This window comes from Hemitrygon akajei, chromosome 7 (assembly GCF_048418815.1).
Source record: "Hemitrygon akajei chromosome 7, sHemAka1.3, whole genome shotgun sequence".
In the NCBI taxonomy this organism is placed as follows: domain Eukaryota; kingdom Metazoa; phylum Chordata; class Chondrichthyes; order Myliobatiformes; family Dasyatidae; genus Hemitrygon; species Hemitrygon akajei.
The window spans coordinates 125,892,285-125,918,178 of record NC_133130.1 but is presented as its reverse complement, the minus strand read 5'-3'; the positions used below and the strand labels follow the sequence as shown (position 1 = coordinate 125,918,178).

Genomic DNA, 25,894 nt, shown 5'->3' with positions numbered 1-25,894 from the left:
CACGAGAGGGCATATTTTTAAGGTGCTTGGAAGTAGGTACAGAGGAGATGTCAGGGGTAAGTTTTTTATGCAGCGAGTGGTGAGTGTGTGGAATGGGCTGCCGGTAGCGATGGTGGAGGCGGAAACAAGAGGGTGTTTTAAGAGACTCCTGGATGGATACATGGAGCTTAGAAAAACAGAGGGCTATGGGTAAGCCTGGGTAGTTCTAGGGTAAGGACATGTTTGGTGCAGCTTTGTGGGCTGAAGGGCCTGTATTGTGCTGTAGGTTTTCTATGTTTCCCTGTAGGTTTTTTTTACTCAGAGAGTGGTGGGTGCCTGGAATGTGCTGCCTGGTATGGTGGTAGAGGCAAATACATTCGAGGCTTTTAAAAGATGTTTAGATAGGCACATGTATGTGAGGAAGATGGAGGGGAATGGACACTGTGTAGGAAGGAGGGATTAGTGTCTGGGTGTTTTTTGGCTGGTTTTGCACAACACTGTGGACCGAAGGGCCTGTTCCTGTGCTGTACTATGCTCTATGTTCTACGTTCTCTGTTCTAAATTCACTTGCCCCATCACTCAACTTTTTAGAGACATTTAGACTGGCACATGAATACAAGGAAGATGGAGTGATATGGGCATTGTGTAGGTGGGAGGGTGTTTGGGATTTTTGATTTACAACATTGTGGGCTGAAGGGCCTGTATTATGCTGTACTGTTCTGTGCTGTATAAAAAATACTTCAGTAAACTTATGAATGAAATTATTTGTTTGGATAGTAAGAAGAAAAGCTTTTCGCTGTATCTCAGTATACGTGGCAATAATGAACCAAACACCACTACAAAAGCATCTTTACCCATCCACCTCATGGGTATTATATTAACATACCAACAAGATCTAGCAGTCACGCACTTTCCACAACAGCTCCAACCTATGGCATGGTTAGTGCAATGCTGTAAGAATAGGGTTCGATTCCCATCACTATCTGAAATGAGCTTGTATGTTCTCCCGTGATGCCATGGGCTTCCTCAAGGTGCACCGGTTTCCTTCCACATTCCATTAGTTAGAATTAAAGAGTTATAGAAATACCATGCTGTTACTAGAAGCACAGTGACACTTGTCCCTAGCAATCCTAACTGATTTGATGCAAATGACGTATTTCACTGTATATTTTGATGCAAATATGACAAATAAAGCTACTCTTTAATCTGCCCCTTGCTTTCTCAAAAATTCAAAGTTAAAATTAAACTTTATTATCAAAGTACATATCTTCACCATATACAAACTGGAGATTCATTTTCTTGCAGGCATACTCAAAAAAATCTATAGAATAATAACTATTACAGAATCAATGAAAGACCATCCAACTAGGGTGCTCAACTGGACTGCAGAAGACAACAAACTGTGCAAATACATAAAAACACAATAATCATAAATTAATAAACAAATAAATATCGAGAATATGAGATGAAGAGTCCTTGAAAGTGAGTCCACTGGTAGTGAAAACATTTCAATGATGGGACAAGTGAAGTTTTCCCCTTTGGTTCAAAAACCTGATGGTTGAGGTGTAGTATATGCTCCTGAACCTTGTGGTGTGAGTCCTGAGGCTCCTGTACCTTCTGCCTGATGACAGCAGTGAGAGGAGAGCATGTCCTGGATGACTGGGGTCCCTAAGGATGGATGCTGTTTTCCTGTGACAGCATTTCATGCAGATGAGCTCAATGGTTGGGAGGGTTTTACTCATGTGGAATATCCACAACTTTTTGTAGGATTTTCTATTCAAGGGCATTAGTCTTTCCATACCAGGCTGTGATGCAGCCAATTTACTCTCCACTACACATTACTGGAAGTTTGTAAACATTTTAGATTTCATGCTGAACCTCCACAAACACTTTGCTGCCGTGCTTTCTTCGTGTTGCACTTACATGTTGGTTCAGAACTGGTCCTCTGAAATAATAACACCTAGGAATTTAAAGTTGCTTACCCTCTCCAGCTCTGATCCTCTGATGAGCTCTGTTTTCCTTCTCCTGAAGTCTATAATCAGCTCCTTGGTCTTGCTGACACTTAGTGAGAGGTTGTTGTTATGGCACCACTCAGCCAGATTTTCAATCTCCCTCCTGTATACTGATTCATCACCACCTTTGATTTGGCCAATAACAATGGAGTCATCAGTAAACTTGAACATGGCATTGGAGCTGTGCTTACATAGGTGTGAAACGAGTAGAGCAGGGGGCTAAGCACACAGTCTTGTGGTGCACCTGCGCTGACAGAAGAGATACCTGCCCATTCTGATGTTACAACTCCCAGTCTTCACAATAGCTCAATTAATTGAGTAAATTAGTTTATTCATGTGCATAAACTCTTCTCGGACTTCTAACTGGGTTCAGGTGTCAATTTTAACAGACATTTCAATAACAAGCTCTGTCATCTTCATCAGGGATGATGTCTGGGAACATTTAATCTGGTGGCATATATACTCACGTCGTCCTGCCCTCCTCATTGGTTAGTCCTCAACCAATCAGGTTTTCACTGTCTCATTTTGTATACAATTGTATTCCGGATTTTACTTAAGAGCGAGGCCTTCATCTTGGTAAAATTCTTACTCTCTATTCTTATTTCAATGGGTTTCTACATCAGGCGGTCCCAAAAGCAATTGGCATGGCATTTTGTGCTGTTGACGTCAATCCTGTGGCCATTGTGTATACTATGTTCTGGTACTGCCGATTTCTCCGGGTAACCCAAACAGATACACTTTCTGTGCTCCTTAATATGGGTTTCCACTTCACTGATGCGTGCTGCTCCACATTCACAGGGAATCATATAAATGCCAGCCGACCTGAGTTCCAGGTCATCCTTGACCCACATAAACTGGGATTGGAACTTCCTTACAGGTTTGCAAATGGTACTCATCTGGATCCTGGAAATCCTTTGAGAAACCGTGGAGATATAAGGGAGATAAGCAGTAATGACAGGTTTCCTTGTTGTTAGGTTTCCTGGGTTTTTTCGTTGGACCCAATTAATTTTCTTTCCCAGGTAGCTATTCTGTAGGAATTCGTGCGCAATTGTCCTGATGAGTAAACTAATTGGTAAGATAAATCGGTAAATTAGTTTATTATTATCGCATTTACCAGGGTACAGTGAAAAATGTCTTACTGTACATAGAGTTCATACACTGCATTAAGGTAGTAGAAGGTAAAACAGTAACAGAGTTCAGAATAAAGTACTACAGTTACAGTGAAAGTGCAGTGCAGGTTGACAATAAGGTGCAAGAGCCATGACAAGGTTGATTGTGAAGTCAAGAGTCCATCTTTTCTTGGTATTGGATAGCAGTGGGAATGAAGCTGTCTTTGAGCCTGGTAATACATACATTGCAGTTGTACACACACGGGCGTTATTCACAATTAAAGTTAAATAGCCATGTGTTATCGGAGAAATCAGAGTCCAGATCCAACCCTGTCCTCTCTGTTTCTAAAATGCTCTGGGTAACATAGAAACAGTGTTACTGACTGGGGCAGAAATTCTGGACTGAGTGGATCAAAACTCAAAGTAAATTTATTATCGAAGTATGTATATGTCACTATGTACATATAACAGGCATTCACACAAGATACAAAGAACCATACTAGAATCGGTGAAAAACTATACACAAATAAAGATGGACAAGCAATCAATGTGTATAAGACAAATTTTGTAAATATAAAATAATAATAAAGTGGCCAACATCATTCATCAAAATCTTGCTTTAAAATACAAACTCATAAAAGAAACCAACCTTACTATAAAAACAAGCCTGATCCAGTTTTAGAGTCAAAGTTCCACAAATTATATTATGACTGATCAGTTATTAGAGACAGGACAATCCACTATAACCATCCGGATTTAATAATACAGGATAAACAAGCAAGAACAACTTAGTTAACGGATGCAGCCATTCCAAGCACACATAACTTACAAAAATCAGTAAGTGAAAAACACCAGAAATTAAAAGAGGAAATTGAAAGAGTGTGGAACATGAACAGGGTATACATTGTCCCAGTAGTAATATCTACAACTGGTATCATCCCCAAAGTCACAACTAGGCCTACGCAGCAATATTTATGTAAAACTCCAGAAAGCCACAATACTAAACACCACTAGAATAGTCTGAAAGTTCCTCACAATTGAGAAATAAGTGTGCTTGGCTCTGCCTGTATCTCAGGTTTTACCAGCTTGAACTGAGAAAAAAACCTAATAATAATAATAATAAATAATAATATTGAGAACATGAGTTGTAGAGTCCCTGAAAGTGTGTCCATACATTATGGATTCAGTTTGGTGTTGAGGTGAGTGAAGTTATCCAAACTGGTTCAGCAGCCTGATGGTTCAAGGGTAATAACTGCTCCTGAACCTCTGATGGTGTAGGACCAAAGGCTCTTGTCCCTCCTTCAGCAGTGAGAAGAGAGCATGGCCACTGTTGCTAGGGGAACTCTGAATTCTGACTCTGAAATCACCCAGGGTCTGTCCTAGGCACTGATCGATCACGATTCCTTGGTCTAGGTTAAGTCCCCAGAACCGAGCAAAAGGTACCCCAATAAACAGAGGTTCAATCCACAAGCATTGAGAGACACCTAGAGGCAGATAAACTCTTTGGTCTTTTGTGCTCATGCTACTGGTGCCTTGAGGCCAAGAAAGAGTCCAGCTGCTATTGACAAACATTTAACAAAACTACAGTGTTTAACTTGCACAGATACCGTGACAGTTCACAGGCTGCACGCTCACAAAGAGCTGAAGTGTTACTTGGAATTGTTCAGACTTTCATCTAATATTTTTACAAAATTTAATACACCACAACACAACAAATAGAGGGGGTGAGTGGTGCGAGTTCTCCTGAAAGTGATAACCATCATGAGAAAATCTATAGATGCTGGAAATCCAAAGCAACCTATACAAAATGCTGAAGGAACTCAGAAGGCCAGGCAGCATCTATGGAAAAGAGAAAATAGTCAACGTTTTGAACTGAAACCCTTCATCAGGACGGGAAAGGAAAGGGAGAAGGCAGAATAAGAAGGTGGGGGAGGGGAGGAAGGTGGCAGGTGATAGGTGAAACTGGAAGAGGGGGAGGGAGTAAGGTAAAGAACTGAGAAGTTGATAGGTGAAAGAAATAAAGGGTTAGCGAAGGGGTAACATGATTGGAGCAGACAGAAGACCATGGAAATCTATCTCCTTTGTCTTGTTGACATTAAGGAAGAGGTTGTTTGCCTGGCACCAGGTCTCAAGCTCTTCCAGCAACAAAAGTAACATCAAAAAATTGCATTTAGACAGCATTGAACACAGCAAAATATTCCAAAGAGCTTCTCAAGAATATTTGCAATTAAAATTTGATTGCCTTCTACCCTGGCATTAGTCCGCTCTGTGATAAATGCAAGAGGGGCGTGGCCTCTCTCATCCATATGTACTGGTTCTGTCCTAGCTTGGAGAAATTCTGGAAAGATGTCTTCACTACATTATCGGGTATTCTGAATCAGCACCTAGAACCTAACCCCTTAATTGCTCTGTTCGGTTTTTGGGGCGAGACAGATTTATGTCTGGGTCCGACCAAATGCCGAATACTATCCTTTGCCTCTCTCCTGGCGAGACGCTTGATCCTCCTTAGATGGAGAGATGTTGCCCCGCCCACTCATGCGCAATGGCTTAACGACATTATGGCCTGCTTGGACCTCAAAAAAATTCATTATTCAGTTCTTAATTCGGATCTAAAGTTCCATAAGGTCTGGGGACCTTTTATCGAGTACTTTCATAACCTTCCTCTTGACTAGGGTTTTTTTTTTCTTTTTTTTTCTTCTTTTCGGTCCCTTGCTTTCAGCTCCCTTTTTTTTCTGGTAGTAGGCATTATTATCCTCTGTTACTAAGTGTATTCACAGTCTGGGAGTGTGACTGTCCGGACTTATACTCTTTATACTGTGTGGTGGTTGGTCTGGAGTTGTTTTTTTCTTGTGTTGTGGGGCTTGGGGAGGACACTAAGCTCACTTGTCTTTAATTTAGGTGCTTTTTTGTTAAATTCTCTTCCTTTGTAGCATATTGTTATTGTATGCTTAATCTTGCACTGTATTAATGTTCCTCATTGGGATTTGGGGTTTTTAATTTTGTAAAATGTTTTGAAAAACTAATAACTTTTTTAAAAAAAATAAAAAAAATTGATTGCCTGAAGAGATATGAGAATAGGTGACAAAATACAAGGACAAGGAAGTGGTTTTAAAAGGATGAGCTTAAATGAGGAGATGGAGGCTGAAAAACAGGGATTTAGTGACAAAACCTCAAAACTTCAGGTGCATATAATTTAAAGTATAAATACCAAAGATTAAGCAATTAAAATCAGGGACAATCAGGGGCCAGAATTGAAGCAGGACAGTTAACTTGGAGCCCTCTCCAAGTCCAACCCTAGGTCTCTTTTGTGAGAGGCTTGTGAAGCTGTATGGGCCAATCACCTGTACAGTGGATACAATGTGATGAACTCCAACTCTACCATCAACTTTCGATGATGGAGACAGGAGGTCATTAGTGACCTGTGCTCCACTGAAAGCTAAGGGCCCAAGAAGAAGTAGTTATCTTGGAAGGTTGCAGAGTTGAAGGAGTTTACAGAGATAAGAAGAGTCAGGTCATAAAGAGATATGAAAACAGTCCATCTTCACTACAAGTTAAATTACTCAAGGTCCTCATTGTGTCCTCCCGATCATAGACCCATCCTCTCCACCCCTCCACCTTCTCTGCAACGTAAAACACATCTAGATTTAATTAAGTAACAGGCCCTTTTGGCCCAATGAGCCCACGCTACCCAATTCTAGCCATAGGAACAATTAACCTACTAACTCAAGGAGGGAAGAGCTAAATACGATGCCTGAGGGCAACTTCTCTCAGCCCATCTGCGAAACAGTTTAAAATTCTTCTCTCTAATGTCTCTTCTTTCCTTTTCAAGGTGGATGGGGTCCTATCGGAGTCCTTGATCTACAGCTGCACTCAAACATCTACAGCTCCTCAAAGGGAGAATGTACAAACTCTTTACAGACAGTGGCAGAATTGAACCCAGGTCACTGTAGTAGCCAAATCAAAACAATTGCCGCTGCTGGCGAACCTACGGAATTGTGAAACTTGCATGATGTGCCCTCACTCCAATAGCGATTGCTCCAAAAGTCGAGGATATGTATTCCATGCTTCATCAGCAATTAGCAAACATACAATCTTGAAACGATGAAATTTAGGTGTACCAAAGTGTAAGCTAAGCATAGTTGAGCATTATTGAGTGGTCAATGAAAGATATGACATCTGCCGGTCCCCAAACTACAAAAGGCCCTTTCCCTTTGCTTTTACCACGCCCCCACTCATGTGACTAGTTACCATAATAAGCATAATAATCCCACAACACGGAATGCAATGCAGACAGAGAACATCATGGCTCCTATAATAAAGTTATGCTAAATACTGTGCTACTGAACCACCCCAGGTTGTGTTTAGTTTAGCGGGTTAATTGCTTTCTAACTTGGAAAAATTCTGATGAAAGTTGACCAAACTGAAACAGAAACTCTGCTGCATGTCCCACACATTCTGTTTGACCTGCTAAACGGTTCAAACATTTAAGACTGCATCTTCCAATTTGCTTTTCTTGTGAAAATAGGGTATCAAATCAGAAACAACCAAATGAATTACACCTTCACACACATGGACAATTTGAAATTATACACTCCTTCACTGAAGCTAAAGCTATTAATTCAAATAGTCCAACTATTTTCTGAGGATATAAACATGAACTTTGGTCTAGATAAACACAGAACATTAAACATTAAGAAAGGTGCAATAGACCTGCAGAACATAAAACAGAGCAACTGGATACAATACCACAGACGGATTAATACGAAACAGCTGGGATACCAACAAGCAAAGAAAATAGATCATAATGTGATAAAGGAAACAACTTTCAATAGAATTTATTTGAAGGCTTAAGAAAATCTGCCAAACAGAGAATAGTAAAAATATAGCAAATATGACAAAGGCAACAAACACTTTTCTGTACCCATATTAACGTATTCTTTTAGCGTAATATCTTGGTCCAAAACCAATCTGGAAAATTTACAAAGAAAAATACGAACTGAGATGACAAATTTTAGAAACAACTCTGTACACTCAAATGTGCTTTGATTAACATTACCTAGGTCATAAGGAGGAAGAGGAATAGCAGACATAAAAATTTACACAACAGTTAGATAAAATTTCTAAGGATATACTTCCATCATCAAAATCAGGATTTAGCACTCCAGGCAGGCATATGCAATTCTGATATGAAGTACACACCACTAAACTTAAATGAAAGTATAACTCAGAAAAATGAAGAAATTATCACTGAAGAAGAAAAAGTTAACCAATGGAAGAGGATGGTCCTCTGTGGAAGATATCCTCATGATCTGAGCAGACTAGGTGTCAACAAGGAAACGTTGAATGCCTAGCTCAAAGTTGGAAACCTCTTCCCAGAAGCAGATGATTTCCATGTGGAAATACAGTTCCAGGTTGTTAACATACAAAAAATAGATAATAAAAGACCAATAAATGCAAATGATAAATGCAGAAGATGCCAAGAGAAACCAGAAACAATCCAACACATTACAGGATCCTACAGCAGTTTAACTCAATCTGATTACTTACACAAGCACAATAAAGTAACAAACATCATACACCATAATCTTATTTTAAAATACAAATTCAGAAAAGAAACCATACCTTACTTTCAATACAATCCTAATCCAGTTTTAGAGTCAGAGTCCCACAACTTATATTATGACTGATCCATTATTACAGATAGGACAATCTGTAATAACTGTCCGGGTATAACATTACAGGATAAACAAGCAAGAACAACTTAGTTAATGGATGCAGCCATTCTAAACACACATAACATTCAGAAATCAATAAGTGAAAAACACCAGAAATATGCTGAATTAAAAGAGGAAATTGAAAGACTATGGAACATGAACAGCGTATACATTGTCCCAGTAGTAATATATACAACTGATATCATCCCAAAGTCACTACCCAATAGCATTAAACAATCAGGCCTACACAGCAATATTTATGTAAATTTCCAGGAAGCCACAATACTAAGCGCCACTGGAATAGTCTAAAAGTTCCTGGCAATTGAGAAATGACTGTTCTTGGCTATGCCTGTACCTCAGGTTTTACCAGCTTGAGCTGAGAAACAATAAAAATACAAATAAATAAACAAACAAATAGACCTGATGGCGACCTTCTTCCTGATGTCAGCAGTGAGAGGAGAGCATGACCTGGGTAGTGGGGTTCACTGATGAAGGATGCTGCTTTCCTGTGATAACGCTCAGTGCAGATGTACACTATGGTGGGAGGGCTTTACCCATGATGGACTGAACCATATCCACACTTTTCTGTTAGATTTTCAGTTCAAGGGCATTGGGACTTGGAGGCACATTATAAAACAAAGTCAGCATGGTTTCCTTTAAGAAAAATCTTGCCTGACAGATCTGTTGGAATTATTAGAGGAAATTACAAACAGGATAAACAAAGGAAATCAGTGGATGTTGTTTACTTGGATTTCAGAAGGTTGTTGACAAGGTGTCACGCATGAAGCTGCTTAGCAAGATAAAAAAGAGCCCATAGTATTACAGGAAAGATACAAGAATAGATAGGGCATTGGCTGATTGGCAGGAGACAAAGACTGAGAATAAAGTGAGCCTTTTCAATTTGGCTGCCAATGATTTGTGGTGCTCTGCTGGGGTCAGTGTTGGGATCGCTTCTTTTTCTGTTGTATGTCAATGATTTGGATGACAGATTCAATGGCTTTGTGGCCAAGTTCGCAGATGATACGAAGACAGTTGGAGGGGCAGACTGAAGAAGCAGGGAGGATGCAGAAGGACTTAGACAAATTAGGAGAATGGGCAAAGAAATGGCAGATGGAATACAGTGTTGGGAAGTGTATGGTCGTGCACTTTGGAAGAAGAAATATAAGTGCAAACTATTTTCTAAACAGGCAAAAAATGGAAAAGTACAAAGTGCAAAGACTCAGGAGTCCTTGTGCTGGATTCCCGGAAGGTTAACTTCCAAGTTGAGTCAGTGGTGAGGAAGGCAAATACAATATTAACATTCATTTCGAGAGGACAAGAATATAAAAGCAAGGACGTAATGCTGAGACTTTATAAGACCTAGTGAGGCATTATCTAAGAGAGCATGTGCTGACATTGGCGAGGGTTCCGAGGTGATTCACAGGAATGATTCCAGGAATGAAAGGGTTTTCATATGAGGAGCATTTGATGGCTTTGGATCTGTACTCACTGCAACTTAGAAGAATGGGGGGGGGGGGGGGGGTGAGAAATGGGATCTTAATGAAACCTATCGAATGTCAAAAGACCTAAATGAATAGATGAGGAAACATAGAACATAGAAAACCTACAACACAATAGAGGCCCTTTGGCCCACAAAGCTGTGCCGAACATGTCCCTAACTTAGAAATTACTAGGGTTACCCATAGCCCTCTATTTTTCTAAGCTCTATGTACCTAACCAAAAGTCTCTTAAAAGACCCTATAATACCTGCCTCCACCACCATTGCTGGCAGCCCATTCCATGCACTCACCATTCTCTTGCGCAAGAAAACTTACCCTTGACATCTCCTCTGTACCTACTCCTCAGCATCTTAAACCTATGTCGTCTTGTGGCAACCATTTCAGCCCTGGGAAAAAGCCTCTGAATATCCACACGATTATGCCTCTCATCATCTTATACACCTCTATCAGGTCACATTTCATCCTCCGTCGCTCCAAGGAGAAGAGGCCGAGTTCACTCAATCTCCTGTGCACCCTTTCTATGGTTTCTACATCCTTCCTGTAGTGAGGTGACCAGAACTGAGCACAGTACTCCAAGTGGGTCTGACCAGGGTCCTATATAGCTGCAACATTACCTCTTGGCTCCTAAATTCAATTCCACAATTGATGAAGGCCAATGCTCCGTACACCTTCTTAACCACAGAGTCAGCCTGTGCAGCTGCTTTGAGTGTCCTATGGACTTGGACCCCAAGATCCCTCTGATCCTCCACACTGCCAAGACTCTTACCATTAATACTATATTCTGCCATCATATTTGACCTACCAAAATGAATCAGATAGATAGATAGATAGATACTTTATTCATCCCCATGGGGAAATTCAACTTTTTTTTTTCCAATGTCCCATACACTTGTTGTAGCAAAACTAATTACATACAATACTTAACTCAGTAAAAAATATGATATGCATCTAAATCACTATCTCAAAAAGCATTAATAATAGCTTTTAAAAAGTTCTTAAGTCCTGGCGGTTGAATTGTAAAGCCTAATGGCATTGGGGAGTATTGATCTCTTCATCCTGTCTGAGGAGCATTGCATCGATAGTAACCTGTCGCTGAAACTGCTTCTCTGTCTCTGGATGGTGCTATGTAGAGGATGTTCAGAGTTCACACTTCACACTTATCTGGGTTGAACTCCATCTGCCACTTCTCAGTCCAGTTTTGCATCCTATCAATGTTCCGCTGTAATCTCTGACAGCCCTCCACACTATCCATAACACCTCCAACCTTTGTGTCATCAGCAAACTTGCTAACGCACTTCCCCATCCAGGTCACTTATAAAAATCACTAAGAGTAAGGGTCCCAGCACAGATCCCTGGCCACCAACCTCCATGCAGAATATGACCCGTCTACAACCACTCTTTGCCTTCCGTGGGCAAGCCAGTTCTGGATCCACAAAGCAATGTCCCCTTGGATCCTATGCCTCCTTACTTTCTCAATAAGCCTTGCATGGGGTACCTTATCAAATGCCTTGCTGAAATCCATATACACTACATCTACTGCTCTTCCTTCATCAATGTGTTTAGTCACATCCTCAAAAAATTCCATCAGGGTCGTAAGGCACAACCTGCCCTTGACAAAGCCAAGCTGACTATTCCTAATCATATTATACCTTTTCAAATGATCATAAATCCTCAGGATCTTCTCCATCAACTTACCAATCACTGAAGTAAGACTCACTGGTCTATCATTTCCTGGGCTATCTCTACTCCCTTTCTTGAATAAAGGAACAACATCCACAACCCTCCAATCATCTGGAATCTCTCCCGTCCCACTGATGATGCAAAGATCATTGTCAGAGGCTCTGCAATCTCCTCCCTTGCCTCCCACAGTAGCCTGGGGTACCTCTCATCCGGTCCTGGTGACTTACCTAACTTGATGCTTTCCAAAAGCTCCAGCTCATCCTCTTTCTTAATATCTACATGCTCAAGCTTTTCAGTCTGCTGAAAGTCATCACCACAATCACCAAGATCCTTTTCCAGAGTGAATACTGAAGTAAAGTATTCATTAAGTACCTCTGCTATTTCCTCCGGTTCCATACACACTTTCCCACTGTCACACTTGATAGGTCCTATACTTCCACGTCTTATCCTCTTGCTCTTCACATACTTGTAGAATGCCTTGGGATTTTCCTCGATCCTGCCCGCCAAGGCCTTCTCATGGCCCCTTCAGGCTCTCCTAATTTCCTCCTTAAGCTCCTTTCTGTTAGCCTTATAATCTTCTAGATCGCTAACATTACCTAGCTCTCTGAACCTTTTAAGCTTTTATTTTCTTCTTGACTAGATTTATTAAAGCCTTCGTACACCATTGTTCCTGTCCCCTACCATAACTTCCCTGTCTCATTAGAATGTACCTATGCAGAACTCCACACAAATATAACCATATAACCAAATAACAATTACAGCACGGAAACAGGCCATCTTGTCCCACTGGCCCGCACTCAGCCCATAACCCTCCATTCCTTTCCTGTCCATATACCTATCCAATTTTACTTTAAATGACAATACCAAACCTGCCTCTACCACTTTTACTGGAAGCTCGTTCCACACAGCTACCACTCTCTGAGTAAAGAAATTCCCCCTTGTGTTCCCCTTAAACTTTTGTCCCCTAACTCTCAACTCATGTCCTCTTGTTTGAATCTCCCCTACTCTCAATGGAAAAAGCCTATCCACGTCAACTCTATCTATCCCCCTCATAATTTTAAATACCTCTATCAAGTCCCCCCTCAACCTTCTACACTCCAAAGAATAAAGACCTAACTTGTTCAACCTTTCCTTGTAACTTAGGTGCTGAAACCCAGGTAACATTCTAGTAAATCTTCTCTGTACTCTCTCTGTTTTGTTGACATCTTTCCTATAATTCGGTGGCCAGAACTGTACACAATATAATTCAGTGACCAGAACTGTACACAATATCTCTTTAACATCTGCCACATTTCTTCCATACTTTTCCCTGAGAACATCTGTTCCCAATTTAAGCTTCCAATTTCCTGCCTGATAGCCTCATAATTCCCCTTACTCCAATTAAACGCTTTTCTAACCTGTCTGTTCCTATCTCTCTCCAATGCTATTGTAAAGGAGATAGAACTTTGATCATTATGAGGATGTTTCCTATAGAGGGTGAGTCTAGAATCAGATGGCACAGCCTCAGAAGAGAGAGATGTCCATTTAGAATAGTGATGAGGAGGAATTTCTTTAGCCAGAGGGTGGTGAATCTGTGGAATTTGTTGCCCCAGGTATCTGTGGAGGTAGGGTTTATGGGTGTATTTAAGGAGGAGGTTAATAGATTCTTGATTGCTCAGGGCATGAAATGTTACAGTGAGAAGGCAGGAGAATGGGGTTGAGAGGGAAATGGATCAGCCAAGATGAAATGACGGAACAGATTCAATGCCCCAGTTCTGCTCCTATCTCTTTTGGTGTTTTAGGAACAGCTTCTTCCCTCCACAATCAGATTTCTGAGCCATGAACGCTACCTCACTCTTACATATCCAGTACTGTGTAAAAGTATTAGGCATTCTAGATTTTTTATATGGTTTCAGCTGGTATGGCCTCCACAGAGCCCTGATCTCAACATCACCGAGACTGCCTGTGACTACCTGGAGAGACAGAAGTAAATGAGACAGCCAAAGTCAAGTCAAGTCACTTTTATTGTCATTTCGACCATAACTGCTGGTACAGTATACAGTAAAAATAAGACAACATTTTTCAGGGCCATGGTGTTCCACAACACAGTATAAAAACTAAACTATGTAAAAAAAAACAACACAGAGAAAGCTACACTAGACTAGAGACCTACACAGGACTGCATAAAGTGCACAAAAACAGTGTAGGCATTACAATAAATAATAAACAGGACAATAGGGCAAGGTATCAGTCCAGGCATCAGGTATTGTGGACTCTGATAGCTTGGGGAAGAAACTGTTACATAGTCTAGTCGTGGGAGTCTGTATAAGAACTGTGGTAAGTTCTTCAAGATGCTTGGAACAACCTACCAGCCGATTTTCTAATAAAATTGCACGACAGTGTACTGAAGAGAATTAATGCAGTTTTAAAAGCAAAGGGTGGTCACACCAAATATTGATTTGGTTTAGCTTTTTACTGTTTATAGTAAGTTATTTTGATGTTTAGAAACTTTTCATTTAATTATTTTTGAAAGCATCTTTGCCTTACATAATTTATTTACAAGTACCTAAGACTTTTGCACAGTTACTGTATTTATTTCTTACTGAAACTTAAGAGCATATTTTAAACCTTGCACTGTACTGCTAGCCAGCCAGTGGTGTAAATGGCGCCTGCACTGGACTTCGAGGTGAGTGGTCCTGGGTTTGAACCCGGCTGGCTCCTTGCATGCTTTCCATCCGTGCTGGACTGAGAGTCCACCTTGCCACTGAGCTTCGTAAAAACCAGACAAAAATGCTACAGAAACAGCAAGGTTGCTGTCTGAGCACCACAAGGCGTGAAAGGGAACAACAACTCTACTGCTGCCACAAAACAACAAACGTCAGGACATTAACAAGAACAATTCTGCAGACGCTGGAAATCCAAGTAACACACATAATAGTTAATACAGGTGTCCTGTTTTTCAAACGTTTGCTTTACGACACCTCGCTGTTACGAAAGACCTACATTAGTTACCTGTTCTCACTAACAGAAGGTGTTTTCACTGTTACAAAAAAAGGTAGCGCGCGCCAAGCAGCCAAGTTCCTCCCCCAGAACTGCATTCTAGCCGGCATTGCTTAAACATGTCCCCATGAGCATCTGTGCTTTATGTCAATTTATTTTCTGCATCCGTTAGCAAGATGAGTTCTAAGGTATCGGAAAAGGGTGTTACACTTAGTGTAAAACTAGACATAATTACCGTAGATTCCGGACTACAGAGCGCACCTGATTAAAAGCCGCTGGCTCTAATTTTAGAAATAAAATCAATTTTTTAATTGTAAAGGCCGCACCGGATTTTAGGCCGCACCGGATTTTAGGCCGCAGGTGTCCCACGTTGTAATATGAGATATTTACACAGAAAGATATTACACGTGAGGATTTTTTAACTTTTAATTAAATCCATATGGTAACAAAAACAAATACATATTGCAAATGCTTTTTTTCGAACCGTGCCCGTAACGCGGCTACTTTTAAATATACGTTGCGTATACTTCTTTACTGAACAACATTCCAATATCTCCTAACGACTGGTAAAAAATATATATACTGCAGCCTACCAGGAAAAGTTATTGATCGCCTTTAACTTAAAAGCAGCGTTTCGCTCCGCCGCTCGACCCCCGCCTTTCCGTTTATCGCAAACGGCATTTTTCCCACAAGACACCGCGAAACCGGGTGTGACGTCATAGCATCCCGCGATGTAGTACAGAAAACAAATATAGTTAAAACTCTTCTAACTTTAACTAGAAAATGAATTACTAAGCGAAAATATTATAAACTAAATAACTGCCATAAGGCAGCACAATGCTTCGAGTGTTTTCCATGTTGATAAGGGTGAGTACAAATGACTGATTTACAATAATTTAATTGTGAAACTGCGCTTGATTTATCGTACAATTTCATTGGACCTCTGTGAACTACTCATCAATTTTATTGGTCTACTGTTACGAGGCAAAATGTTTTTGGCGGCATGAAAAAAATCATGCATTAGCCGCACCGTATTAAAGGCCGCAGTGTTCAAAGCTGTTCAAAATGTGGGAAAAATGTAGCGGCTTAAAATCCGGAATCTACGGTAAGCGTTTTGATTGTGGTGAAAGAAATAAGGATATAGTGAGTTTGGCTAAGGGTTTGTGGAAGCTGACGAAGATGATATTGAAGAGGTTTTGGCATCCCATGAGCAAGAACTGACAGATGAAGAGCTGATGAAGAGGAAAGGATAACAACTGAAGCCAAACGCAATAGCAAACAGCCCAAAAGTGAAGTCATCCAGGAACTGAACGTGGAGCAATTGCGTGAGATTTTTGCTACGATTGACAACGGTGCAATGATTACAGAAAAGTATGACTTTAATTTTGAAAGGGTACATAGGTTTAGGGCATATTTGCAGCATCATTTGAGTGCTTACAAAGAAGTGGATGATAGAAAAATGCGCGAGGCTAAGCAGTCAAGCCTACTGTCGTTTTTCAAGCCTTCCATATCAGCCACAGCAGACGACGAAACTTGACCTTTGACATCGAGGCAGGCAGACATAGAAGAAGGTGACCTGCCTGCCCTGATGGAAACAGGCGACGATGAGATGATACCCCAGTCTCTTCTACCTTCCGCCACCCCAACCTCCGACGACTCAGCCTAACACACCATCATCAGTGTGCTCACTGTCTTCCCGATTCCGGTAAGTGAAAGTACACTGGACGTATATTATTTCTACTTTATATAGGCTCTGTATTTTTATGTGTTATTTGGTAGCTTCATAGCTTAAAGGTTACTGGAAAGAGTGCTTCTGCCAGGAGCCCTTGTGCCGTGTGTTTCTGCCCGGAGCGCTTGCGCTGTGTGTTTCTGCCGGGAGCCCTTGTGCCGTGTGTTTCTGCCGGGAGTCCTTGTGCCGTGTGTTTCTGCCGGGAGTCCTTGTGCCGTGTGTTTCTGCCGGGAGCCCTTGCGCCGTGTGTTTCTGCCGGGAGCCCTTGCGCCGTGTGTTTCTGCCGGGAGCCCTTGTGCCGTGTGTTTCTGCCAGGAGCCCTTGTGCCGTGTGTTTCTGCCCGGAGTGCTTGCGTGAGATTTTTGCTGCGGTGGACAGTGCTGCAATAATTGTAGAAAAGTATTCCTACATTAGATAGGCTGTGTATTTATCAGATCATTCCTGCTTTTACTATATGTTACTGTTATTTTAGGTTTTATGTGTTATTTGGCATGATTTGGTAGGTTTTGTTTGGGTCTGCGAACGCTCACAAATTTTTCCTAGATAAATAAATGGTAATTGCTTCTTCACTTTACGACATTCCGGCTTACGAACCGTTTCGTAAGAATGCTCTACCTTCGAATAGTGGGGGAAACCTGTTCTAAGGGAACTCAGCAGGCCAGAGAGCATCTATGGAAAAGAGTACAGTTGACATTTTGGGTCGAGACACTTTGGCAGGACTGGAGACAAAAAGCTGGGGAGTAGGTTTAAAAGGTTGGGGGAGGAGACAGAGAAGGTGACAGGTGAAACCTGAAGGGGAGGGACGAAGTAAAGAGCTGGGAAGTTGATTGGTGAAAAAGATACAGGGATGGAGAACGGAGATGCTAATAGAAGAGGACAGAAGGCCATGGAAGAAAAAAAGGGGGGGAGGAACACCAGAGGAGGTGATGGAGGTGAGAGAGGGAAAAGAGGATGGGGAATGGTGAAGGGGGGGTGGGGGAGGGACATTTACAGACGTTTGAAAAATTGATGTCCATGCCAACAGGTTGGAAGCTGCCCAGACAGAATATAAGGTGTTGTTCCTCCACACTAAGTGTGGCCTCATCAGGACAGTGGAGGAGGCCATGGATGGACATATTGGAATGGGAATGGGAAGTGGAATTAAAATGGGTGGCCAATGGGAGATCCCACTTGTTCTGGCGGACCAAGTGTGGGTGCTCAGTGAAGCAGTCTCTCAGTTTACACTGGGTCTCACCAGGAGCACCAAGCACAGCAAATGACCCCCAGCAGACTCACAGGTGAAATGTCGCCTCACCTGGAAGGACTGTTCGGGGCCCAGTGTGGTAGTGAGGGTGGAGGTGTAGGGACAGGCATAGCACTTGTTCCACTTGCAAGTGCCAGGGGGGAGATCAGTGGTGAGAGATCCCTGTGGAAAGCAGAAAGTGGCGGGGGGAGAGGCGGAGGGAAAGATGTGCTTGGTGGTAGAATCCCATTGGAGATGGCAGAAGTTCCGAAGAATAATCTGCTGGACATGGAGGCTGGTGGGGTGGTAGTTGAGGAAAGAGGAACCCTGGTAGGGTACTGGGAGGATGGGGTGAGAGCAGACATGTGTGAAATGGGCACCAGCCTCCATAGTATCCAAGAAGTGTTGCCTCAGGGGGGTGGCATCCATTATTAAGGACCCCCACCCCCAGGACATGCCCTCTTCTCATCGCTACCATCAGGAAGGAGGTACAGAAGCCTGAAGACACACACTCAGTGATTCAGGAACAGCTTCTTCTCCTATGCCATCTGATTTCTGAATGGACATTGAACATATGAACACTACTACAATACAATTTTTTAATTTATTTCTATTTTTGCACAACTTATTTTAACTTAACCATTTAATATACATATACATACTTACTGTAATTTATTTTTCCCCTCTATTATCATGTATTGCATTGTACTGCCGCTGCTAAGTTAACAAATTTCACGACATACGCTGGTGATATTAAACCTGGTTCAGATTCTGATTCTGATACAACAAAAGAAAATACACACTGATTATGCTTGCTACACCTGAACCATTTGTAGGGCTACAGATGCAGTGAGGAGAGATCCTTACCACTTAAGATGTTGTGGTTGTTTGTCCAGAACTCTGCTGGCTTTGATGGTCTAGAATAAAATTCATCTCTGTTTGCTGCCAGGATTAACCTGCAAAAAAAGTTCAAAGTTCAAAATAAATTCCTTTCCACGGTCCAAAGATGTACTGGTTAGCAGCTTAATTGCTCATTGTAAATTGTCCCGTGATTAGGTTAGGGTTAAATCGAGGGATTTACCTCCCTCCCATGTTACCTCCCATGTAACACCATGGTCCTGAAAAACGTTGTCTCATTTTTACTATGTACTGTACCAGCAGTTATGGTCGAAATGACAATAAAAGTGAATTGACTTGACTGGACTTGATTGCTGGGCGCCGCAGCTCAAAGGGCCTATTCCACACTGTATCTCAATAAAGTAATTTTTAAAATACAACCCTAAGGTTCATTTTCCTGCGGGAATACTCAACAAATCTATAGAATTTATAGAAAAACTATATCAGGATCAATGAAAGATCAACCAGAGAGCAGAGGACAACAAACTGTGCAAATATAAATAAATAGCAATAAATAACGAGAACATGAGATAATGGAATACAGAGTCCTTGAAGTGAGATCATTTGTTGTGGGGATATCTTAGTGGATGGGCACATGAGTGTTGTTATTCCCTTCTGTTCATGAGCCTGATGGTTGTGGGGTAATAACTGTTCCTGAACCTGGTGGTGCGAGTTCTGAGGCTCTTGTACCTTCTTCCAGATGGCAGCAGCGAGAAAAGAGCATGGCCTGGGTGGTGGGATCTGTGATGATTGATGCTGCTTTCCTATGGTGGTGTTTCATGAAGACATGTTCAATGGTGGGGAGGGCTTTACCTGTGATGTACAGGGCTGAATCCACTACCTTTTGTAGGATTTTCCATTCAAAGGCATTGGTGTTTCCATGCTAGGCAGTTATACACCCAGTCAATACACTCTCCACAACATATCTATGGAAGTTCGTCAAAGTACAAACATCCGCAAAGTACAAAGATAGAAATATACTGAAGAAAGATATTTATACTGAAAGAGCTTTTCATTGTAGGATGTACAAGCAGAACAAACTTGAAAGACTATTTCACCCATGAAACTAATTGCTGCAGAAACTGACAGAGTAGTGAAGGAGACATATAGTGTGTTGGTCTTCATCAGTCAGGGGACTGAGTTCAAGTGCCATGTGGTAATAATGCATCTCTATAAAACCCTGGCTACACCCTACAACCTGATGGCTCCTTTCGATAAACAAATTCTCCCCCATTTCTCTATTCCCCACTCTGACCTTTTACCTTTTCTCATCTGCCTATAACTTCCTCCTGACTCCCCTCCTACCTGATTCCTTTCTCTCTAGCCCTTGCCATTTGCCACTCAGCTGGCTTCATCTCTTCCCCTCCAGCTCATCTCCTTCCCCTCCCCCCATTTTTTTGATCTGGCATCTTCCCCCTTCCTTTGCAGTCCTGAAGAAGAGTCTCGGCCAGAAAAGTTGACAACCTATTCATTCAGATAGATGCTGTCTGACTTGCTAAGTTCCTCCAGCATTTTGCATGTGTTATTTAAAATATTGTGTTCAGTTCTGGTCATCTCATTAAAGGAAGGACATGGAAGATTTAGAGAGGGTGCAGAGGAGATTTACCAGGACACTGTCTGGATTAGAAACATAGAAACCTAGAAAACCTAGGGCACAATGCAGGCCTTTTGGCCCACAATGCTGTGCTGAACATGTACTTACTTTTGAAATTACCTAGGGTTAACCATAGCCCTCTATTTTTCTAAGCTGCTTTACCTATCTAAGAGTCTCTTAAAAGAACCTATTGTATACACCTCCATCACCGTCGCTGGCAGTACATTCCACACACCCACCACTCTGTGCGGAAAAACTTACCCCTGACATCTCCTTGATACCTACCGTATTTCCAAGCACCTTAAAACTGTGCCCTCTTGTGTTAGCCACTTCAGCCCTGGGAAAAAGCCTCTGACTATCCATACGATCAATGCCTCTGATCATCTTATACACCTCTATCAGGTCACCTCTCATCCTCTGTCGCTCCAAGGAGGAAAGACCAAGTTCACTCAACCTACTGTCATAAGGCATGCTCCCCAATCCAGGCAACATCCTTGTAAATATCCTCCGCACCCTTTCTATAGTTTCCACATAACTTCCTGTAGTGAGGTGACCAGAACTGAGTGCAGTACTGCAAGTGGGGTCTGATCAAGGTCCTATATAGCTGCAACATTACCTCCCGGTTCTTGAACTCATTCAGCACCCTCATTCCAGCTGCCACAGTAGGTGGGATTTTCTAGCGGCCATCCCTCTTAATTCTACTTCCTATTCAACTACAGCCGCGATGAGACAACTCAGATTCTGTTTGGGTCATCTCCAACCCGATGGCATGAACATTTAACTCTTTAACTTCTGGTCATTTTTTCCCTCCTCCTCCTCCTCTCTTTTTTCATTCCTCATTCTGGCTCCCCTCTTACCCCTTCTGAACTCCTCACCTGCTTATCAACTCCCTCTAGTGCCCCTCCTCCTTCCCTTTTCTCCATGGTCCACTCTCCTCTTCTATCAAATTCCTTCTTCTTCTTCGGCCCTTTACCTATTCTACTTGCACCTCCCAGTTTCTCACTTCATCTTTCTTCCCACTAAGTTCAAGGTAAATTTATTATCAAAGTACATACATGAAACCATATACAACCCTGAGATTCATTTACTTGTGGGCATACCCAGTAAATCCAAGAAACACAACAGAATCAATGAATGATTGCACGCAACAGGATGAACAACCAATGTGCCCAAGACAACAAACTGTGCAAATACAAAAGAAATAATAATAAAAAAACAAACAAACAAACAAATAAATAAATAAATAAATAGGCAACAAATATTAAGATCATGAGATGAAGAGTCCTTTGTGGATACAGTTCAGTGATGGGGTGAGTGAATTTAGAACAGAGAGCATAGAACATAAGGCATAGTACAGCACAAGGAATAGGCCCTTTGGCCCACAATATAATGCCAAACCAGCTAAAAAGCAAATCAAACACACCCAAAAACTAATCCCTCCTATCTACACAAGGTTCATCTTCCTCACATCCATGCGCCAATCTAAGCATCTTTTAAACACCTCCAATGTATTTGCCTCTACCATTATACCAGGCAGTGCATTCCAGGCATCCGCCACTCCGAGCAAAAACTTTACCCCTCACATCCCCTTTGAGCTTACCCCCTCTCACCTTCAATGCATGTCCTCTGGTATTAGACATTTCAATCCTGGGAAATAGATACTCCCTATCTACTCTATGTATGCCTCTCATAATCTTATAAACCTCTATTAGATCTCCCCTCAACCTCCACCACTCCAGAGAAAACAGCCCAGGGTTTATCCAGCCTCTCATGATAACATATGCCCTCTGAATCCAGCACCTTATCCAAAGCCTCAACATGCTTCCTTATAATGGGGTGACCAGAACTGTATGCAATACTCCAGATGTGGCCTAACCAGAGTTTTATAAAGTTGCAAAATAACCTCTGATTTTTGGACTAAATGCCTCAACTAATAGAAGCAAGTATTCCATAAACCTTCTAACCACCTTATTGACCTGTGTAGCCATTTTGAGGAAGCTATGAACTTGAATCCAAAGATTTCTCTAGTCAGCAACACTGGTAAGGATACTTCCCTTAACAGTATACTGTCGCCTTGCATTTGCCCGACCAAGGTGCAACACCTCACATTTATCTGGGTTAAACTCCATATGTCATTTCTCTGCCTATATTCGTAAATGATCTAAATCATGCTGTCTTCTTTGGGAGTCTTCGATACTATCCAAAGTTGACTGATGTTATCCCATCTGGTTCAAGGCTAAGTGGGAATAACCGTTCCTAAACCTGGTGGTGAGAGTCCTGAGGTTCCTGTACCTTCTACCTGATGGGAGCAGTGAGAAAAGAACATGACCTGGGTGGTGAGGTCCCTGATGATGGATGCTGCTTTCCTATGACAGTACTCCATATAGATGCACTTAATGGTTGGGAGGGCTTTACCCGTGATGGACTGGGCTGTATCTACTGCTTTTTGTAGCACTTTCTGTTCAAGGGTATTAATGTTTCCATGCCAGGCCAAGATGTAACCAGTCAATATACATCTGCCGAAGTTTGTCGAAGTTTTAGATGTCATGCTGAATCTTCGCAAACTGCTAAGGAGACAGAGGTGCTGCCATGCCTTCTTTGTAATGGCACTTTCATGGTGGACCTGGGACAGATCCCCTGAAATGATAATACCAGGGAATTCAAAGTTACTGACCCTCTCCACCTTTGATCCCCGCATGAACCTCCAGTTTCTTCCACCTGAAGTCAATAAACAGCTGCTTGGGCTTGCTGACTGAGCATGAGGATGCTGTTGTAGCTCCACTCAGCCAGATTTTCAATCTCCCTCCGATAGGCTAATTCATCACCTTTGCTTTGGTCAACGACAGTGGTGTCATCAGCAAATTTAAATATCGCAGTGGAAATGTGCTTAGCCTCACAATTCCCAACCTTCCCTCCCACCTGGCTTTATCAATCACCTGCCAACATGTACTTTCCCTTCCCAACTTTCTTATTCAGGCTTCTTCCCGCTTGATTAAGGATCGCAATCTGAAACAGTATCTCTTTATTTCTCTGCGTCGATGCTGCCTGATCTCCTGAGTTCCTTCAGTATTTGGTGCGTCACTCTGGATTTCCAGTATCTGCAGAATCTTGTACTTAGGGTCTCCTTTGTTTTTAGACCTAGTTATAGTTAAATGTCGAAAAGAAACATAGAGGAGACTTCAGGGAGAAAAAGCAGTTAACTTACATTGGAGACTGCAGATAGTGCAAGAGGCACCAAGGAGGGATTCAGCACATAGCAGATCAATGTGTAACACACACAAAATGCAGCAGGAACAATGCTATACACAATGTATAGCACAATGCTATACAGAACAGGCGTCCGAGGTTCAATTCTCACTGCTGCCTGTAAGGAGTTTGTATGTTCTCCCTGTGACCGTGTGGGTTTCCTCCCACAGTCCAACAATGTATCAGTTGGTAGGTTAACTGGTCATTGTAAATTGTCTCATGATTAGGCTAAGATTAAATCCGGAGATTGCTGGTTGGCGTGGCTCAAAGGGCTGGAAGGGCCTATTTCACACTGTAACTCAATAAAATAAATAGACAGATAAATAAATAAATGAATAAACACTTGATGTTTCAGGCTGAGACCCTTCTTAAGGACTGGAGAGAAAAGGGGCTGATTTGCTTTGTATTTCCAGCATCTGCAGAATTTTGCATGTTTAAGATCAATGTGCATACGTAGTACAAAGGCAATGAAAGATGAACAAATTGATAAGCTTTTGTAACATTAAGTGTGCAGTTTTGAATCAATTGGGCATTTTGCAATGGTTGATAAGCTGCTAATTTCACTGGAGCAAATGAGGCTGAAGGGTGACCTTATTACAGGTAAAGCCATCCCAAATCATGGGAAAAGCCCTCCCAAGCATTGAGCACAAATACAAGAAATGCTAACATTGGAAAGCAGCATCCAATATCAGTGATCCCCACCACCCAGGCCATGCTCTTTTCTTGCTACTGCCATCAGGGAGAAGGTACAAGAATCTCAGGACTCACCACCAGGTTCAATAACAGTTACTACCCCTCAACTATCAGGTTTTTGAAAAGAAGGGGATAACTAAACTAACTTGCCCATGGTCCTACAACCAAAGATCTCACTTTAAGGACGTTTTATCTTGTTGTTTCATGTTTTTGTTTATTACTATTTATTTTTATTTGCATTTGCACGTTTTGCTGTCTTCTGTATTCTACTTGATCTTTCACTGCTGCTGTCATAGTTACTATTCTTTAGATTTACTGAGTATGCCCACAGGAAAATGCATGTATGTAGTCTGATTGACTTTGGACTTATCAGAGGCTTATAGAATAGGGAGGGGCTGAGATAAGTCTAAAAATCGAGGACATACACTCACTGGCCACATTATTATTTGCAGCAGTAAAACTCAGTGTAGTCTTCTGCTGCTAAAAGTTTTGATGTGTTGTACATTCAGATGCTCCTCTGCACACCTCTGTTGTACCGTGTGGTTATTTGAGTCACTGTCGGTTTCTGTCAGCTTGAACCAGCCAGGCCGTTCTCCTCTGACTTCTCTCATTAACAAAACATTTTCCCCACAGATCAATTGTTGGATTTTTTTGTTTTGTTTATCGCACCATTCTCTGATCAGCAGTTTCTGACATACTCAAACAACCCAGCCTAGAAGGAACAATCATTCCACGGTCAAAGTCACTTAATTCACATGTTTTCCCCATCTGGAGAAGATGGCACCAGCAAACAACGCGACCACAGTCAATGTCTTTCAGACATTTTATAAAACGACTTCCTTTACTTCTTCCTTTAAGTGTGATTCTGCTACCATTGGAAACGATTTCATTCCTAGACTGTTCAATAGACAATAGACAGTAGGTGCAGGAGTAGGCCATTCGGCCCTTCTAGCCAGCACCGCCATTCACTGTGATCATACACAATCAGTACCCTGTTCCTGCCCTCTCCCCATATCCCTTGACCTCGCTATCTATAAGAGCTCTATCTAACTCTCTCTTGAATGTATCCAGAGACTTGGCCTCCACTGCCTTCTGGGGCAGAGCATTCCACATATCCACCACTCTCTGGGTGAAAAAGTTTTTCCGCATCTCCGTTCTAAATGGCCTACCCCTTATTCTTAAACTGTGGCCTCTAGTTTTGGACTCACCCATCAGTGGGAACATGTTTCCTGCCTCCAGTGTGTCCAATCCCTTAATAATCTTATATGTTTCAATCAGATCCCCTCTCATCCTTCTAAATTCCAGTGTATACAAGCTCAGTCGCTCCAATCTTTCAACATATGACAGTCCCGCCATTCCGGGAATTAACCTTGTGAACCTACGCTGCACTCCCTCAATAGCAAGAATGTCCTTCCTCAAATTTGGAGACCAAAACTGCACACAGTACTCCAGGTGGGGTCTCACCAGGGCCCTGTACAGCTGCAGAAGGACCTCTTTACTCCTATACTCAATTCCTCTTGTTATAAAGGCCAGCATGCCAT

General features: G+C 41.9%; 1 protein-coding gene across 5 annotated transcripts in view; it reads right to left on the bottom strand.

The window, feature by feature from the left end:
- The window catches only part of tango2 (transport and golgi organization 2 homolog (Drosophila)), a 259,000-nt gene that overhangs the window by 83,339 nt on the left and 149,767 nt on the right, over positions 1–25,894 (bottom strand). For all 5 annotated transcript variants that reach the window (XM_073051897.1, XM_073051900.1, XM_073051901.1 and 2 more), the window contains one exon: positions 18,791–18,879. In XM_073051897.1, coding sequence (XP_072907998.1) covers positions 18,791–18,879 — 89 coding nt within the window. The remainder of the gene's footprint in view (positions 1–18,790; positions 18,880–25,894) is intronic.